Consider the following 20,521-nt stretch of genomic DNA (forward strand, 5'->3'; position numbering starts at 1 on the left):
CAGTGAGTTGAAGCAGAAGAAACAGAGATGAATTCATTCAGGATGGAAGTGCTAAGTAGCAACCAAGAGAAAACCTAACCCATGTCTATGATAATAAACACATTAGCCTCACTTAACTCAGCTGTGCTGCAGGGGATGGGCATATACTTTAGAATCTTTGGCCAAGTGGGAAAAGCTGAAACCAAAAAAGTAAATGAGACCATGAGAGAGAGAGAGAGGAGAGAAAGAAGGGGAGGAGTGGGAAGGAAAGAAATGGGAGGGGATGAGAAGGGGGAAAAGGACGCTCCTAGTGCACATTTGCAGAGGGTGGGATGAAGGATTGATGAAGGCGGTCCTACCTCGAGATGATTAGGAAGGAAGGACAGTAATGTGAATTTTCTTTAGCAGACGTTCCACTGCGTAAAGGAAAAGTGCTCTGAGTGGAGTTTGGCTTCTTACAGAGATATGGGGTTGGCAGATGTCTCTGTGAGAAAGAGCTGGCCGTACAAGCATGCGGACCTGAATTTGATCCCCAGCACCTATGTGTGGCATGATCACACACCTGTAACCCTAGCACCAGGGAGGCAGGCACAGGAGGATCCCTGGGGCTGGCTAGCTAGCAAGTCTAAGTCAAGTGTGCAATCTCCAGGGCAAGGACAGACCTTGTCTCAATAAATGAAAGAAGGAAGGAAGGGAGAAAAGGAGGGAGGGAGAAAAGGAGGGAGGGAGGGAGGAAGGAAGGAAGGAAGGAAGGGAGGGAGGGAAAAAACCTGAGGGGTTGATCTCTCTCTCTCTCTCTCTCTCTCTCACACACACACACACACACACGGGTGGGCTTATTAGTGATTTTTCATAGCACATTGACTTTTTAAAAACCTTGTTTAATAAATTAAATTTGAGGGAGTGTTAAGGGAAGGAACTGAAAATTAGGAAAATACTTGTTGGAGATTTAGAAACTGTCCATTTTAAGTTGAGCTATATAAGGCTATTGTCTCTATGTGTCTAAGAGCACTTTTCTTTCGGAAATAGATACAGAGCTGCACACCAATTAAATTATAAAATTTGCCCCAAAACAATTTTAGAGAAATAGAGAGGGAAGCAAAATTGGCATAAATTGTTAATTACTGAAGTTATTGGATGAATGAGTCCATTGTGTTTTTCTAGCTACTTTTTCGTATGTTAGAATTTTTCATAATAAATGACTTTAAAGTTACCAAGAATCAGAAGGACTGAATGTAGAGAAGAGGGCTGTGCAAGCCTTTGTCTCACGCAAGCCCACACAGTCAAATAATCTGAAATTCTTAAGGGAAATTTAACTAAACAAGTACTCATTTTATTTTAGAATGTGATCTGTGTTATTTAATAATGTAGCCAAATTATTCGGTGCAAGAACAGATTCTAAAAATAAGTGCAGAACTCATTAATTTTAAGTAACTCAAAATTAAAACAATAATGAGTTGCCATCTTGCACTTTTTCAAACCAGAAAATTCAAAAGAAAAAAAGTGTTCCAGCAAGACTTTGACAAGAGCAGCATCCTGGATGCCAGCGAAGGCGGCCGTGGTGCTTTTTCTCCTAGCTTGCACTTGACTGTAAAGGGACATTTTCCAGTTGAAACATGATCGTGTACAGCAAAGTAAATGGCATTTTAGCAGACAAGAGCCAGAGAAAACACGACGTTATGCTTCTTCCAACTTGAAATGCATGTGAACACATTTTGTTTGACAACAACCACTTTTAAATAATTATGCTGCCCATAAATTTCTGACGTGCTTTCCTTAGCACACCATGAACGTTTTCCGTAACTTTTAATATTCAATAAAAGTTTTATTTTCAATAACAGCAAATCACCCCATCACCTAGTTAGCATTCCACTCCTGGAAATTTAATTTGCTGCCAAATGTTTTGCTATTCAGAATAGGATTTCAGTGCCCTTTGGAAATACATCTATTATCTTCTTTGATTATTTCTCTTGGATAACTTCATACATGTTAAATTGTTGGTTTAAAATACATTAATATTATTTTAGCCTGGCATGGTGGCACACACCTTTAGTCCCAGCACTCGGGAGGCAGAGGCAGGCAGATCTACATGAGTTCGAGGCCAGCCTGGTCTACAAAGTGAGTTCTAGGACAACCAGGGCTACACAGAGAAACCCTGTCTTGAAAAAACAAACAAAAACCAGAAACAGAACAGTGATATTTTTTAAAGTTCCTGGAGGATGTCCCCAGACTTCTCTCCACTGAATAGTCTGCTGCAGAACCACGTGTTGAAGCAGCTCCACCCCAGTGTGCATCCCCGTGCACATTAAGATGCAGACCCCACAGCTCAGGGGTGCAAGAGGGAGTGAGGGTACTCATCTCACCAGCTGCCGGCCATTGTTTGGCTGCTGCTTGCAGGGACATCCCTTAAACAGGAAGACTGTAAAGGCCTTCAACTTGTCAAGGTCTTTATTTCATGGCTGCTTTGCTCATACAAAACACTACTACTTCTCTGTCACTGGGTGAATCAAAAAGAAACCTTTTATTTTAATTGCACTACTTCCTTAAATTGCTAATGATCCTACACATAGATTATGGGATATTTTAAAATTATGTTTTGTTTATAAAGAGCTGGGTCAGATATCTTACCTATTTTTATATTAGGTCTCAATTTTTTATTTATTTATTTATTTCATATGTATGAGTGTCTTGCCCACGTGTGTGTGTGTGTGTGTGTGTGTGTGTGTGTGTGTTTGTATACCATGTGCATACTAGGTACCTACGGAGATCAGAAGAGGGTATCAGATCCCCTGGAACTGGAATTGTATGTGATTGTGAACTACCATGTGGGTGTTGGGAACTGAATCTACTGAACCACTTCTCCAGTCTACCCTTTTCTCTTATAATGATAAGCACACATACTCATTTTGGCAACTTAATTGTTTATGTTATCACTAATTTCTTTCCAAGGATTACTATTTAAATTTGCATTTTGTGTATGCTTTTTTTGATTTATGAGTGTTTAAATTTTGGTTGTTGATATTTTTATGATGACTTCATTTGCTTTTACCGCTCAAAAACTCGGTTCCTACAGAAAAATTTTACCTATGTTTAATATGTTTCCTGCATTACTCACAGAAGTGATGTGTCTCTTTAGAAATGGGACAGGCTATTTAGAGAACGCAGTGAGGAGTGTACTAGTTAACATCTTAGCAGATGTTTGTCTACATAATTTCATGAGCAAACAATTTAAATGTGTGAATTGTTATTTAATTTATTTAAAATAGTATCAGCTCAAACTTTCTTTCAGTTAATAATAGATCATAAACGACCATCCATCATCCAGGGTCAACAAACTTTCAAAACTTTAATTTTAGTGGATCTTTGGTACGCCATCATTCGCAGTAATTTTTATTTAACCAGTTCCTCATGCTTGCACTTATTTCATAGTTAACAACTTGTGAACATTATGAGAATGTGAGAATTAATTAGCTACATGTGTATCAATATAATAATAATGGCTTTATATTGCACAACCATTTTCCAGCACTATTCCAAGAGCTTTTATAAATCCATCTATACCCTTGCAAAAATGAAAAAGGCAGGGATTAATATCCCACTTCAAAGAGAAAGCACAGAGGATCAAGAAGCTAGGAACAGAAAGGGCCTAGTTTTTATCACCATGTACTTTCTTCAATACACAACTGATATCTAGTCAGTCGTGAAAAATAAAATAGACCCAGACCCAACATTTAGCTGGGCATAGTGAAGTATGTCTGTAATCCCAACACTGAGGAGATGGGGCCTGAGGATTAAGAGTCAGGGGGCAACCAGACAAAACAAAGACAAAAGACAAACTGAGGAGGTGGAGAGGAACTCAAGAGTAGACAACTGGTCTACCATGTGCAAGGCCCTGGCTTCCATCTCTTGAACAGACACACATTTGTGTATAGACACAGTCACATATGCATAATCTTCCCCACTCCCCTACTCCCTCCAAAAATGGTTTTCACATAAAGTCTTGTTCTCAAAATCTGACCCAAGACCAGTGGCATAAATATCCTCCCAGGATTATCATAAATGGAATACCTGGTCCCCAACCCAGATCTTCTGGAGGGAAACTCCAGGGTGGACCCACGATCTGTGTTTCCCATCAAGATCCTCAGTGAGCTGGTATCTGTTTAGGTTTGAGGAAGAGCACACAGTAGAAGAAGCCAGAACGTCTTACAATTGTTGTGGTTTACTGTTAGACTTATATCTAAGCCCAGGCAGACACCAGTTTTCCACAAAACTGAAACCGGCTAAGATGGGGTTGGAGAGCTATGGGTTAGGTGATTTTACCATTGGATTAAGAAAAGCATTCTCATGACTATGGCCATGAAAAACAGGGCAGATATGGTCTTCACTATAGAGGCTCCATGTGTGTTTATTTTCTCATTGAAGTGGTGTGAAATGATATACATTCCATACACATCATACTTGAATTAATTTTTGACTCCCAGGTTAGTGATTGCTGTCAGTCATTTCTGTTGGGCAGCAGGAATGGCCTATAGGTCCAGTCTGGTCTGTGGTCATGGGAATGACTGATGTTCCATGCAGGCCTTGTAACTCCTCTGGCTTGTTCCAGAAGTTAGGTGTATTCCCTGTGTTTTTTAATTAATGCTATTTTCACCTTAGAATGGACTTATTAGGAGATTAACTTTTTTTAAAAAAGATTTGTTAAAATCACACAAAATTGGTTTAAATCAGAAATAAGAGAAAGATTGCAAAGATGTATTTAAAAAGAAATGGATATATACTGTAAAGTTTCACGTGCGTACCCCATATCCCAAAAGCTCCCTAAATAGCAAATACAAATACACTGTGAGCACACCTCACACCGACACTGCTCTAATGAAGCCCTTGTTCCTTTAGGTGTCCGAGTTAAGACAACAGCTTCGAATAAGAGGCTTGCCGGTGTCGGGCACCAAGACGGCACTGGTGGACAGGCTTCGACCCTTCCAGGACTGCGCTGGCAACCCTGTGCCCAACTTCGGGGACATCACGACTGTCACCTTTCCTGTTACACCCAACGCCTTGCCCAGTTACCAGTCCTCCCCATCGGGCTTCTATCACTTCGGCAGCACGAGCTCCAGCCCACCCATCTCCCCTGCTTCATCGGACCTGTCGGCCGCAGGGTCCCTGCCAGACACCTTCACTGATGCGTCACCTGGTTTTGGCCTGCATGCGTCCCCGGTGCCAGCCTGCACCGACGAGAGCCTGTTGAGCAGCCTGAATGGGGGTTCCGGCCCCTCGGAGCCCGATGGGCTGGACTCGGAGAAGGACAAGATGCTGGTAGAGAAGCAAAAGGTGATCAACCAGCTCACCTGGAAGCTGCGGCAGGAGCAGCGGCAGGTGGAGGAGCTGAGGATGCAGCTGCAGAAGCAGAAGAGCAGCTGCAGCGACCAAAAGCCACTGCCCTTCCTGGCCGCCGCCATCAAACAGGAAGATGTCTCTAGCTGTCCCTTTGCAGCTCAACAAGTGTCTGGGAAGGGACAGGGCCACAGCTCTGACAGTCCCCCTCCGGCCTGCGAGGCTGCTCAGCTGCTGCCCCACTGTGTGGAGTCCGCAGGTCAAACTCATGTACTCTCGTCCACGTTTCTCAGCCCCCAGTGCTCCCCTCAGCACTCGCCCCTGGGGACCCTGAAGAGCCCCCAGCACATCAGCCTGCCCCCCTCACCCAACAACCCTTACTTCCTGCCCGCCTCCTCTGGGTCGCAGAGAGAGAGCCACGGGGTCTCCTCACCAAGCAACAGCCAAGGGTGCGCACAGGTAAGCAAGCATGCTTGACCTTGCCACAGGGTGTCTCAGGAGGTAGAAGAGGGACTTCCACCACTAGAGAGCTGGGAAAGGCTCCCTGGCAGCAAGGCAGCACCTCACTGACTCGACCGTCCTTGAGCCTTCACAGCCAGTCTTCGCAATGTGGCTTGGCAAACTTGCTCTACAAAGGTTAGACGGCAAATAAATGTCTGGAAATCATAGCTTCTGGGACAAACTCCTCAGATTTGCCCTTGTAGCAAATAAGCATCCAAAGACAGTTTGGAATAAAACATGCATTTCCAATATAAAGTTATCTATAAAATCAGGCCCCAAGCAACATTGAGCTCGTGGTCTATTATTTGCTGATTAGTGTTCTCAAAAATTAATACCAACCCTTATCATAGCCCAGAGAGTCAAAAGGAAGTTGGGCATGGTAGTACCTGCCTGGAATTCCAGCACTCTGGAAGCTGAGGCAGGGGATTGCTGTGAGTTTGAGGCTATTTTAGGCTACATCCTAAGACCACATTTTGGGGCATGGGGTGGGGTGGAGGAAACAGAGAGACAGCCTGTGTGTAAGAAAGCACTTCCCCTTCTCTTACATTCTCATCAAATATTTATTGAGACCTACCATGGGCCACACTCTGCTGCAGGAAAAAAACGTCTACCCCTGTGGGAAGACAGGTTCTGGGAAGTGAGGAGAAAGATGGTCCATCTTGTAGAGAAAGTAGAGAAGGGCTGGGTTGTGAGAGAAGCCTGGAAGTTTGCAATCTCCACTAAAGAGGTCAGGCGTGTTGCAGAGGAACCTTGAAAGAGGTACAGGAGAGAATACTGTTAAGATTTGGGATGAAGGGATGGAAGAAGCATCAGGTGAAAGTTCCCTGGGATTCAAACCTAAGTAGAATGCCAAAGCATCAGAAAGAAGGCCAGTGTGTGTCCGGGACAGAATAAGGAAAGAGCTACAGAAGAATGGGAATGACAGCTCAAAGTCTACACCCAATGTGATTAGCAAAGGCTTTCCTTGTGTCCAAGAAACAAACGGATTACTAGGAAAGCGTATAGAAGACTATTTGAAGAAGAAAATCTCAGTGTCAAAAGATTATAAAATCTAAGACGATGGCCCACATTGGGTAGCTGCCAATTAAAGTATTAAAAGGCATGAACAGAAGCCATCTTGTCCACTGTCACTGCACCCCTGTGGCTCCAGTTCAGTGCTTTTGTTTACCATTGAGAAAAATGAGATCCTGGAAGATGGAACTCACTGTCTAGAATGCCAGCATTAGTTGATTTTAAAGTTCACAATGAAATACTGCTACCCTGAGGGTGTGCCTCATGACAAGAGTTAATGAGAGTGAATTTCACAAGCTTACCTGAACAGGACGTTAGTATCAGTGGTACCCACTCCTGAAAGAACATACTGGGATAGCTAATCAGCACCATTCCAAAACATCTATTGTATGTGCAGTGCCCTGGGCAACAAAGGTAGAAATAGCCCTTGGGCCATGGCTTGAGCCATGATTTTCCATTTTAAGGATATCAGTGTTATTGGGGAGGAATAAGATGGCACAATAATTTATTGTTTACAAAGACTATAGGACAGTAGCAATTTCATGCAGAACAGACAACAAGACTGATCTATGGCATTAAATCACGTGGCCCAGAATGGGTGGGTAGGCATAAAGTACTGGTAGAGTCCTGGAAGGCTTTGTGACCAACCAGTTTGCACTTCGCAGGTAGCTCTAAAAAGGAGAAGGCTAGCTCAGGAGTTCAGTAGACTTGTCTTTTGTCCATAAAAATGAAGAGGTTTTGGAAAGTCTAAATAGAAAAGAGATATTCTGTGTGAATAAGATAGGTAGGTAAAATGTTTAAGTCGTGGTTCCAGGAGAGTTTAGTTTCGTAGAACTAGGTAATGCCTATAGTCATAGAGAGTCTTGAACTCTTCAACAGGTGAGGTGTGTAAAGTTTGTGCTATGGATATTTGAGAGCTAGGGGAAGTTTGTAATCCACAGGTGACGCATGCAAAACCAGGTTTTAGATATAGTCATCTGCTAAGAGAATTCATGAAGCTTTGTAAATATCAGAAACCTGGGGGCAGAAGATAGGGGTGAGAAGGGTCAGCTAAAGCCACTCTCAAGTATGTTGATCGTTCTTTAATTTGCCACATGTCTTTCCACAGACCTCAGGGGCACATGAAAGCCATCCTCCTAGCTTCTCCCAACCGTCTTCCAGCCTCCATCAGCCCTTCTCTGGTACCCAAGCAGACAGCAGTCACAGTGCTGGGCTCAACCCTTGTCCTAAAAGCCCTGTTATCCATCCAAAGGTCAGTACCAGAGAAGCTGGCAACAGACCAGTTTCTGGGAGGGTAGAATTGAAAGGGGAGCATGGTAGAGAATAGTGTTGGAGACAGAGATGGGTACATAACAGATTAATGTTTAACAAAATGGAAAACTGGGGTCCAGAGCCAAGTCTCCATAGAGAAGATAAGAGATGGTGCTTGTAATCTGATGAAAGATAAAGAGTCAGGATGTGGGGAGTTCCCAAAGCAAAGAGACTGGTGGAACAACTGGCACCATAACTGAGCTCCAGGCCTCATGTCAGCAAAGGGAAAGAAACCCTCACAGCCTAGGCACCTTTAGAAGACCACACTCACAGTAACTGTGTGAAAACCACCCAGTTTGGAATGAATTGTTCTGAAAATACCTGGGTTAAAGAACTTCGTTGTATTGGATTGACCTCATGTCCAGTAGCAAATGATGCAGCTGATAGGTATGGGCGTGCACGCCTTTCATCCCAGCACTCAGGAGGCAGAGGCAGGTGTGTCTCTATAAGGGTCTGAGGCCAGTTTGATCTACATAGTGAGTTCCTAGGATATCCAGGCTTACACTGTGAGACGGGGTGGGGGGAGAAGAAGAAGGAGGAGGAGGAGGAGGAGGAGGAGGAGGAGGAGGAGGAGGAGGAGGAGGAGGAAGAGAGAAAATAAAAAGAAAAGAGGGTACACTTCACTTTAGGGGTGGAAATCAAGAAATCAATCAGTGAGTTTCACGCTAAGGTTCCATTAACAAATCCACGATGGCACAAACTGGTGTTAACCTATTAGTGACCTTTGCTTTCTCCTCATCTCGGGCTTTCATTAGTACTACTTGGCAGTTTTTTCAATTGTGGCCTGTGGTTTCTAGAACACAAGCATTGTCCCTTGAGATGTACTGAATGTTGTTCTCTGGATTGTATCCACTTGCAGATGACTGGTTTGCAATCTTCTGACAAGGTGGGGCCAAAGTTTTCAATTCCATCCCCAACTTTTTCCAAGTCAAGTTCAGTGGTTTCCGAGATAACCCAGCCCCCATCCTATGAAGATGCAGTAAAGCAGGTAACTGCATGGTTAGCTCTATAAGGTTCAATAAATGGACTCAGTAAGCAGAACTTTGCAGTATTAAGTATTGTATGTTTGGTGGATTCTGATATTGAGTGGGTTCAGTCCCTACCTAATAGAGTGAACAAAGTGTGTCCATATCATCTAAAGACAGGGTTGTACAGTTGGTTCCAAGTCCGGATAGTTCTGTTGATGACTTCTCTACCTTATGGCATTATAAAATGTCATGCATTCAATCCACTTGCATTTTGAATTTGGGCTTTATTGCAAGCTGGTAGCATGTGATACAGTGTTCTGCATGCTGGGCAGCCAAGGTGAGCCACAGTTCCTAATCAACTGCCCAGACACAAGAGAAACCAGGTGCTCTACAGCATGCTGTGTTGCTGAACTAGGGTGTGTAGTGGACTGTGTAAGCACAATGCATTTTGGTCTATGATGATATCAGTTTATTACTTTATCTGTGTTTATTACCTTTTGGTAAACTGAGGGAAACTTGTAACATCTGAGTATTCGGGGAGAGCAGGCTGAGCAGGCATTCCCGAGGCCTGGCCTTACTGCCAACTCCGTCACCTGCCACTGTCACTGAGGTTGGATACACATTCAACTTCTCTTCAAGAAAATAAAAGTATTCACTCTGTAAGGATTACTGATAATCTTGTACTTACCTCATTGTTTGGTAACATGGTAGGGTATTCAGATATGAGAGCAATTGTCAAGACTACATTTTCCTAATTTCTTAGCTTTAACACTGAATGACCTTGAAACAGTATTGATGGCTGTTGAACCTAAGTAATAGATACAGGGAGATTCATGGACTCTAACACTTATATTTATGTTTTGAAAATACTTCAGAATTTAAAAAAGTAAGAAAAAGAAAAACATGGGTAATCTTAGTCAGCCCTCTGTGAGTGCATCCTAGCAGCCATGGCTTGAACACAGTAGGGAAAGAAGTCCTGAAAGTCTCTACACACACCCCTTGAACTTGTGTGATGATGAATCCATCCAGATGGAAGGGTTGTCTGTCTTGTCGTGAGCCAGCTTCTAGCCATTTCACAGGTCCTCTGCCTCTCCAGCATTTGCACGGGTGTGTCAAGAGTCAAGTCTCCCGTGCTGTGTTAGGCATGTCACAGCTCCATCTGTGTGGAGCATACACCCCTTCTGCTTGTCATCGGTCCCAAAGCCACACAACACAGTAGATATTTTCACAGCATTTACACTGTATTAGGTAGCAAACTCCAGAGATGACTTGCAAGGCATGGAGACAGGTGTAGGTTCTATGCAAATACTAAACCATTTTATAGAATAGACTGGAGCACCTGAAGATTTTGGAACCCAAGGGTGAGTGCTCCTAGAGATTAGCCTCCTCGGATACTGAAGGATGAGTAGTTCAACTGAAATAGTTTCAATTTAATTATATCAAAATAATTATCTCTATGTACCCAACCCAGAACAGAGCATCGATATCAGGTGCTGCCTGCTGTCCAGTCTTTTGAAATCAAACCCAAGGCAGTAAGGTTTCTTTTGCGATCCAAAGATGTCATGATAATGATATAGACTCCCATTTCTGAAAACTTCAGGAGAAGTTAGACTGTGCTTAACCATTCAGATGAGCAGAGATAAGAGCAGACTCACAGGTTCTGCAAGATGAACCAAGAAAATTGAAGCCGACATCCTGAACCGTGTCCATAGCAGCCAAACAGAGGTGGACACAAGTAGATTCCAAAGTGAGAAAGGGATGTGTATTAAGATGCCTCCTTCTGGGACGGAAGCTCCCTTGCGAGGTTAGGCTCACATTTCCCATCTCCCTCATTCTTGTGTGTTGTGTTGGACTATCTAGTTCAGTGGATTATCTGAGTACAATTTACACTAAGATTTTTGATCAAAATGGACCAAAGCCCTTTAGCAGGTCTAACTAAGCTCTTAACAATATTACTCACGAAAGCCAGAAGTAGAAATAGTCCAAGTACCCACCAGCAGGCAAATGAAAAACTAAATGTGGAGGAGTCACACTGCAGAGCACCATTCGGTCCAAGACCAAAAGTAGTCAAATTCATGGGAGGCAGGAAGGAGAATAGTGACTATCGGCACTGGCAAAAGGTTACCGGGAGGTGTTGCTTATTGTGTATAGAGTTTGAATTTGTTTAGCAAAATAGTTATGTGGGTACATAGTGTTGATGAAAAAAGTAAATGTACAGCTAAAATGGCAAAGCTTTTAAGTTTTATGCTATGCTCTATTTTACTATGCTTTTTTTTGGGAATCCTTAAGCAAGCCTAGTCCAAAGCCCTACAGCTCTTCTTCTACTGTCTCCATACCGACGTGGCCACCTCCTAACCTCTCTGCTCTCTTTTTGGCTAATTTGAAACAGCAAATGACTCGGAGTCAGCAGATGGATGAACTCCTGGATGTCCTCATTGAAAGCGGAGGTAAGATTGCCTTGTCCACTGTCCATCAGGATCCTTCCTACCTGTAGACTCTCTAAGACATGGCCTCTTATGACCACGGTCAGGGACACACTAAGTCAGATACACCAAGCGGTCTGCTGGTAGAGTCCATTCCTCTGAGCTTCAGGTGTGCCTTGTTAGCAGAGAAGAGAATCCCAGAGGATGGTTTCTCACCACCTTTATCCTGGGGATGCTCTGCAAGCCACCTTTCAGTCCATCCCTGTCTCTGGAAGTGTGGTTTGTTATTCCACCACTTTCCTGCAGGTCTAGTCCCTGTCTTCTTGATTAAAAGAAGAAAGAAATAACTCTGGAAACAGTAAAAGCTTTACTCACTACTCAGGCTGAAATTCAGCCAGCTATCGCTCACTGGATGCCTCATTCATGCTTAAATGTTACTCCACTTAGCAATAAAAGTAACCACTGTGTCCCTCCACCTATTCATTCATTTATTTAAGGAACATCACAGAATGTCTGCCTAGAATTTGAAAACACACAAAGGAACCAGAGGTCTGAAGGAGAATGTGTGAAGGTCAGACAAGAACATGGGGGCTGAACTCTTCATCAACAGCACCTGGAGCTTAACAGGAGGACTCAGAGATAGAATGCCAGACATAATGCTAAACGCAGCTTTCCACCAGATAATTCTGTGGAACACAGTCTGGTAAGGGAGATGAGTGGTGAGCAAGAGAACCAGTGTTTCTTATCATAACAGGGAGGATAGGAGAGAAGAGCACAGGTGTGTGTTTGCATTGAAGTTTCATGATGGAAGATGACTTCTCTACCAGGTGCTCCTTCTTTTTCCTGAAGTATGGGGCCAGGAGGCAGAGGAGTGAGGACACAGAAGGGAGTGTGGGAGAGTCTAGGAAAGGTAGTCATGATTGAGATGAGTTTTATAGAGAAATGCAAGATCGTAAGGCAGAATTAAGTGCAAGTAGAAGGTTTGATGCCATCAACTGAAAGTAAACCCAGCCAGCTCAGTGGAATTGTTGTTCTCACACCACATCCAGGTGACTTGGTGCAGGCTAAGAGAAACTGCATGGGGCTTATCAGGGTGGAGGATGTTGCTAAGCTGGGAGAGAAGGGCAAAATGGTGGAAATGACCGTAACAGTGGGCCATAGAAAATGATCCAAACAAGGAAAGAAGTGATGTGGGAGTTACTGACATACAATGATCGATAGTGCACCAGTAGATTAGGTACCTAAGAGTGTCTTAGGAATAACTGACTTGGAAAACGTCATAAACAAGCTAGAGATGGGGAAGGAGAAGGACAGAGAGTAGGAAATCCTGCTTAAGATAGAGTTCTTGGAAGGATGGGCTATGCAAGGACAAGGCTCAAAGTATCAGCCAGAGTGGGGAGGCCATCATCACTGGAGTAGATAGGAAGGACAAGGAACTGAGAGGCCAGCATGAGCCGTGTGTGACTTCTATGAATATATAGTCTTTGAAATAAGAAACACCGACCTGGCAAAATGGCTGCGAATTAGGAGATAGTTCCCAAAAGATGGAGAGGTGTGATCTGCAGGTCTCAACTAGGGAAATGGGCTGCCCTAAAAACTACTGAGGAATGGTAAGAAGGCATCAACATAAAAATAGCTGTGGGATGACACTCATCCCTCCTTTGCTGCCCAACAGAGAGTATGACAGAGATACAGTGTCCTCCAATTCAGCTAGTGGTAGCGAAGGGGGCGAAGTAGCCAGCAGAAAAGAGTGGAATTTCCAAGGTGGGGATATTTTGGGACACTTTTAGAAAGAAGGAATGGAGAGACAACAGAGGTAGGGGTGAGCCCAGGGCTAAGTGCTGAACAGAAAAGCATTGCCACCTTCTGGGCTATCCAAAGAGCATCTCATTTATCCCAAAGACTCATCATGTGGCCTGGACAGTTTGAGGAGCTGTAACAAGTCACGCTGTGTTTTACCAACAGAAATGCCTGCTGATGCCAGGGAAGATCATTCTTGTCTTCAAAAAGTTCCGAAGATACCCGGGTCCTCCTGCAGCCCTACCACCATCCTCCCCAAGTCCTCAGCTCCCTTTGAACAGGCGTCTTCGGGAGGTCAGATCTCCTTTGACCACTATGCCACCGACAGCGATGAACACCTAGAAGTCTTACTGAATTCTCACAGCCCCATGGGAAAAGTGAGCGACGTCACCCTCCTCAAGATCGGCAACGAGGAGACGCCTTTTGATGGAATCGTGGATGGCTTCCCAGGGAAGGCTGCTGAAGACCTCTTCAGCGCTCACGAGCTCTTGCCTGGGCCCCTCTCCCCGATACATCCGCAGTTATCACCCTCATCAGTGGACAGCAGTGGCCTGCAGCTGAGTTTCACAGAATCTCCCTGGGAAACAATGGAATGGCTGGATCTTACTCCACCAAACTCCACGCCAGGCTTCAGCAACCTCACCACCAGTGGCCCCAGCATATTCAACATCGATTTCCTGGATGTCACAGATCTCAATTTGAATTCCCCCATGGACCTCCACTTACAGCAGTGGTAAACCCTTGAGGAACAAGGGCTAAGGGAGCTTGATAGAGATTCCATGGAGAAAGCACACAACCAGAAACACTTGTGTGATCCAAAAGATGAAAAAGAAAAAAATGGGGAGGGGGGGGAGAAAACAGCGATGGAGGTTTTTGTGACAGTCAACCAGAACAAATAGCAGGCAGTCATTAAGATATGTCTGATGTAATTCCTACCAGCATTCAGTAACTGTTGAAAACTTCAGCAATGCACTCCAAATTGTGCTTTCCCGGATTAACAATGCCAAAATTGTCTTTTACTGCCTTTTCTCATACCAGAATTTTTCTAGCCCACAGTTTGTCCCAGGCATTACTGGGACGTAAGTTCACACGACATTTTGTCTCAGGCATTACTGAGGCATAAGCTCACACTGTTGACTTTTGTTATGAATTTACTAAACATTCTATGGAAGGAAAATACAGCCTCCAGCAAGGGCAGGGAAGCCAGTGCCTCAGAGGTTCTGGAAGCCGTGTCATGGTGGAGGCAACTTCCTACTTGTCCAACATCTATCTGTCAGAAGAGCAGGACCTATTTCAGCCGATAGAGTCCTTAAGGCAAAAGAGAGGGACAAAACCAATCCATTCCCCCCCCCAAAAAAAAGGCAACAGCAACTCAGTGCCCCTCAAGCCCCAAATTGTCCCACTGGACTGGTTATCACTGACAACAGCTAACTAGCATTGCCCAGAGAATCCATTCAGAACATGTCACTTTTTAACCAGTAATCTGATTGTTTCTGCCATCTCTATGATCGTCAGAAATGTATAGAAGGTGAGAAGCTTGAATCAAAAGAACTTCATGCCATGGCTCTCAAATATAACTACCTCTAGTTCCAAAGACTAGAAGTAAAACCATCAGAAAGGCAACTGGAGGCCCAGGAAGTCACACTGGGGCAAGTTAGAATTGGAGAACAATGTCATTTCACATTCCAGGAAAGAAACACCATGGATTGTTATTATAGAACTAATGAGCAGGGCCAACTCCTCTCCCTCCTTCTTTCTTTCATATTATGGACAGAGGAAGCCTCAATTCATCATATTCTAACTACTTTTCTTCCAAGATATTGATCCTTAACTGTTCTTTTGGAGTTGATAATCTCCATCTATCTGTCTGTCTGTCTGTCTGTCTATCATCTATCTATCTATCTATCTATCTATCTATCTATCTATCTATAATCTATCATCTATCATCTATCTATCTATCCATCTATCTACCTATAATCTATCATCTATCTATCTATCCATCTATCTACCTATAATCTATCATCTATCTATCTATCTATCTATCTATCTATCTATCTATCTATCCACCCATTTATCTCTTTCTCCCACACACGGGGAAAGGAAAGATTCTCAGCTATAAGAAGTTGCCATACTCCTTTTAAAGCCTTTTTAAAAAAATATTAAAAGTCCAAACTCTCTTACCAAACTTGTTTTTCACTTGCACATTGATTGGCTGCAAGCAGAATTTACAAGAATTTCCTTAGGAAGAAACTGGGGACGTGGCCCACTGGTCACAACGCTTGTTTTATTCTTATTTGATTTATGGACAATCTTTGGTTTGTGTTGCTCTGGGGAAATTGGAAATCATTGTAGAGTGGAGATAGATCAGGGTAACATCTACGGTAGACAGCATTTCAGTCAGGTTTCCGAAGGAAAGCGCGATTGCACTTTGCAAACAACGGGAGGGTGAAAGACAGTGGTCTTGACAAGTGCTCCTTGTTGCCCCTGTGTTTGGTCCGGGCACAGGGGACAGAGGAAGACAACACAGATTGCAGGAGTCTCCCAGAGGCTCACTGTGGCGCCAGTTCTAGTAATTATAATGTTGCATGCTATAGAATGTAGCTGTTGCTGTTTTGTTTTGTTTTTAATTTAAATCACAAAGGCACTGTTTTCTTCTTTTGTAAAAAAAAAAAATTCACTGTGCACTTATAGAGAAAGTAATCAAAAATGTTGTGAATTTTTTAGAAGTTGTCTTTTTGATAAACCAAAGAGTTAGAAACCATTCCATTGTCAACTTGTAAAAAAAAAAAGTTTGAACACTGAGTGTTTTTGGTGACTGCTACTCTGAGAGCCACCACCTTACTGTAGGGAAGGAAACACACAGATGTGCACACATATGTAGTTCTATACCTGTGTGTATGGAATATGTGTATACACACAGGTCCACATAGGTATACAAATGCATATGTGTGCACATATCTGAAAAGTGACATTCAGAGTGCCTGGAACCCTCAGTCTGCTGTGAATGATGCGTGGCCTTTGCTACTATGAGTTGCTTATTAACCAATCAGACTCCACATATATGACTGTAGATGACTAAGGACTCCAGCCCAATGCTCATAGCCACTTGCTATCATGAACAAGCTCCTCCTGGCAATGCATATGGATGTGAGAGGACAGAGCAGCCTCACTGTCAGGGGCTGCTGAGGCTAGTGCCTTCTCTTGCAGAGAGTCGAAAGGGAGCATCAACTTTGTTCTGACATTCCTTGATCTGCATTGCGCTTGGAAGGGTCTACGTGATGAACTTTGCATTGTGTTTGTATGTCCATCATCAGAACCACAAATCCAGAGGCAAAGCTTAGCATGAAGATGAAGCTATGGGGAGAAACCTTTATTGCCACATTCCAAACATTGGTTTGACCTCCAATGCTGATGTTTCATCTGAGTCTGGATGAAGCTTGCTGCTCTGTGCATTTTCCTAGGCTCCAACTGTACCATATATGTTATCTCTTTCTTGCTTCCTTGGAAAACAAACCCACACAGTGTCCTGCCTCTAAACCCCTCATCTGAGTGGTAATAATTTTCTTTTTGGGAATTCCTGCCTGAGCAATTAGCTGGCTCTGTTTTTATCTAGACTGTGGGAGATTTTTAAAGATATTATTCAAACTGATACATGCACTTCACAGTAGACGAAAGGGAAGACAGCTCTGGTTTGTTACTACAAGCCAATACAGCTAGAATGGGTCCCTGGATACTTGGCCTCAGCCTGTTCCGCCATCTCCCCAGGCCGTGTTTACCCTGTTTTAACAGCACAGGTAGGAGATTGGAGACAATTGGGAGAGGATTAAGATGGATCAAATACTCATGTTTAGCTTATTCAGCTGTTTTCTATTGCTTTTGTTTTTGTCTTGTTTTTTATTTTAACTTTAGGTTCTTTTAATGCAGAGATGGCCACCCTTGGGTTTAGCAGTGTTCCTTGGAGCCTCAAGGGACCACATGTTTAAGACGCCTGGAATATCCCCTTAGGAAGGAGAGTCTTGGTCATTCCTACTGTGGCTACAGGACAGCAGATCCCTCTAGATCCAAAGGAGTCCAATTTTCCCTCAAGCAAGATCTTCCAGTAAGCAGGACTCAGTAATGATGTCTCTGCTGCTAACAGTGTTATGAAGATAACAGGAACAGGAGAAAGAATGCAGGAAAAAGGAGGAAAGAGAAGGAAAAGGGAGGAGAGGAGAGGGAGAAAGAAGGAGGGGGAGGAGATGGAAGGGACAGAGAGGAAGGAGAGAAGGAAGGAAGGAGGAAAGGGAGGAAAGAAGAAAGGGAGAAAGGAAGGGACGGAAGGGACGGAAGAAAAGAGGGGCAGGGAAGGGAAGAGAGGAGAAAACCAGGGCCTAGCTTCCTGACCCATGAACCTCTTGGTTCAGCTATGATGTCAGAAACAGTGGAACTCAAACTTGGAAGAAGGAAGCCCTTCTTCAGAGCGATGGAGTGATTCTACCTGTAAACAGGGACATCAACACAGCCTCCATTCAGGAAGTCCAGGTCTACCAACTGGCAGTCTTGTGCCTTTCCAAAACATTAACTGGGGACAAAAAAGAATAAAACCTGCCCCAAGCTCTCAAAACAGATCTTCTTAAAAGTTATTTCTTTTATGCTCAATCAATCAGCTTTCTTAGAGCTAATCAGGGAGTTTTCAACTCCCACGTGATGCATACCATCTGGGAAGTGGCCTCTGATGCCTGCCGTGTATAGAGCACAAGGACTTCCAGGTTTGGTTCGGCACAGATGTTGATTGCCTGGGGCGCCACAGCTCCTCTAAGCAAGAATGCCAAGACTCTTCCAGGCCCTTGCACTTGAGTCCTCTTAGCAGTCATGAAGGGGGTGTCTTGGTTTTTTTTCAGAAACAGGAGACTGTTTTCATGAAAAGCTCTCAGCACACAGTCTTGTCTTTTCTACCAGGGTCACAGGATAGTAGTGTTATCTTAGAAATCTGCCTCTCACCATTTAACCTGGGAGAAGTTTGGGGGATGTTTTAGCAGAAAGAGAAGTCCTTTGGAAATAAGGAGTGGAGGGTGGGTATCCATGGTGAGCCTCCCTCCAGCAGGAAAGCTTCGTAGAACCCAGTGGCCACTTGTTGCTGCTGCTTCTCCCCAGCTTCTTGCTGCATTCCCTCAGGAAGAAGTCCATGGATACTGGGGCACAGTTTGGTGTCAATTAGAAAGAAACTTCGATCCTGGTTAGTATAACACAGAACAGCAGAGAGGTTTAGAGGCAGAAACTTCTGAAACTCCCTAGACAGATGACATCAACAGACCTGGAGAGTTAGGATGTTAAGACAAGATGGTCCCATACTACTGAGAGCTGATTAGTTGTGTCTAGCAGCCCTCACTAGGAGAAGACAATCTGTAAGGAGATGGTTTCAAGGCAGGAAGGGATTCGGGAAGAACTCTGCAGCTATCTGCCAGGGATACTGTACTAGCTGGATTCAGCGAGCACGAGCGCGCTCCCTTCTGATCCTAGGGAATCAATCATACTCCCGCAAGCCAACCCCTGCTGGTTCTGGTGTTCATTCCAACTACCAGCTTCAGCTTCTGGAGACTATGCTCCCACTAGATGCTTTAGGTGTGCTAAGGTACGAAAGAGATCCAGAAAGCGCTTTAAAAGTTTTCCAAAGGAGCAAGACCCCCTGCTGCCAGGGCTCAGTTCCAATGGCCTTGTCAAAAGGACCAAGGGCAAAGAATTGCGAGGAGGTGAAAAGTCAACCCTCAGTGGAGCAAAGCAGTGTTCTGGAAAGAACAAGGAAGCAAGCTTGGTTTTCTTGGCTCCAGTGCGGCGGTGTTTTCATGTTGTTTTCCTTTGCTCTGTATGATCTGAAAGAAATGTGATTCATTGGGCGAGCGAGGAAGCAATGGCTAAAATACCAAAGTTGGCATGTGTCCTTTTTTAAAAAAAAATGCATATATTTTTAAATAAAATGTTTATTTTAATGAGATGTAAACAGTGTTTTCTTTGATCAGCTAATATGCCCAGGTATAATGTTCTTTATATGTGTACCGCCTGTTCTCCTGTCAGCAGCTGAAAAAGTGGTACCACTGTGATCCTCACCTTGCAGATGAAGAAACTGAGGTTCAGAGAGGCTAAGTAAACTCTCTAGGATGGTATAACTTATAAACTAGCAGAATCAAACTTTGATTCGTCCACCTCCAAGGCCCCTGCCTGTGCTCACCACTGGCCATGCTAACACAATGAACACTTTGTGGAACAGACCCACAAACTGCCTTAGCATTCCCATCAAAATACTCACATGTACAAATGTGTGTGCATCCTAATCAAGCCGATGTTTTCATGACTTTGGCAACAGGTCAAACTGAAAAAGGCATAGAGTAAACTGGGGATCAAGATGGCCTGCTAGATACAGACACCATCCCTAAGATGTAGACTTTTTGTATCTGCTTTTCTTATGTAAATGTATTTCCATCTGTCATATTCTCATTGGAGAATATGTAACCCGATGGAAGGGCTATGATGCCGTGGATGACCTTTGGACCAGAGAGAGATCACCAAACCTGGTCCAGATGAGAATGGCTCTTTCTCTGTCAAGTAATTATGCCTTCTCACATTGTCCTACACTGGAATTTCTGCACAGCACATGTATAATAATTACAAGATTGTAGTTAACATCAACACAACATAAAAATTCTTGCGCAAGGGAACACATTCCAAAGGGCTGTGGCAGACATTTCATCGCTGGCTGTCACTAGTGTCTCAGTTTCTCTTGAGTCTCTGAACTCATCTCTGTTCACCTGGAGAAGCAGGCACAAGTTCATTTTCATGGCCTAGTTCCCCCAAGCTAAAGAGTGGAGCCATTTGAATCTCATGGACCACTGAGGGTATGGGGTGCTTTTACTCCAAGGGGCATTGTAACCTGAAAAGCCCAAGACAGATTACCACTACATAAGCCCTGTGTTTTAGTTACTTTTCTATGGCTATAATAAAATAGCATAACCAAAGCAACTTATAGAAGAAAGGGTTTGTTTGGCTTATAGTTGTAGAAGAATAATAATCTATTAGCGTCCAGTGGGGCAGAGATAGTAGGTAATAGGGGCAGGCAGCTAGCGCAGCTGCTGAGAGCTGAGAGCTCTATCACAAGCAGGAAGCACAGAACAAACTGGTCTTAGCATGTGGCTTTTGAAACCTCAACACTCACTCCAGGGACGT

The 20,521-nt window shown here is 43.8% G+C and overlaps 1 protein-coding gene across 2 annotated transcripts in view; it reads left to right on the forward strand.

The window, feature by feature from the left end:
- Window positions 1-19,287, forward strand: part of Myocd (myocardin) — a 95,035-nt gene extending 75,748 nt beyond the window's left edge. For both annotated transcript variants that reach the window (XM_041665427.1, XM_041665428.1), the window contains 5 exons: window positions 4,873-5,769; window positions 7,931-8,074; window positions 8,993-9,121; window positions 11,491-11,548; window positions 13,490-19,287. In XM_041665427.1, coding sequence (XP_041521361.1) covers window positions 4,873-5,769; window positions 7,931-8,074; window positions 8,993-9,121; window positions 11,491-11,548; window positions 13,490-14,061 — 1,800 coding nt within the window. In that variant the 3' untranslated portion in view covers window positions 14,062-19,287. The remainder of the gene's footprint in view (window positions 1-4,872; window positions 5,770-7,930; window positions 8,075-8,992; window positions 9,122-11,490; window positions 11,549-13,489) is intronic.
- Window positions 19,288-20,521: the final 1,234 nt, after the last annotated feature.

Source organism: Microtus oregoni, unplaced genomic scaffold, assembly GCF_018167655.1.
Source record: "Microtus oregoni isolate MIOR12 unplaced genomic scaffold, Mior012 000015F_ref0000493, whole genome shotgun sequence".
NCBI classification, from domain to species: Eukaryota; Metazoa; Chordata; class Mammalia; order Rodentia; family Cricetidae; genus Microtus; species Microtus oregoni.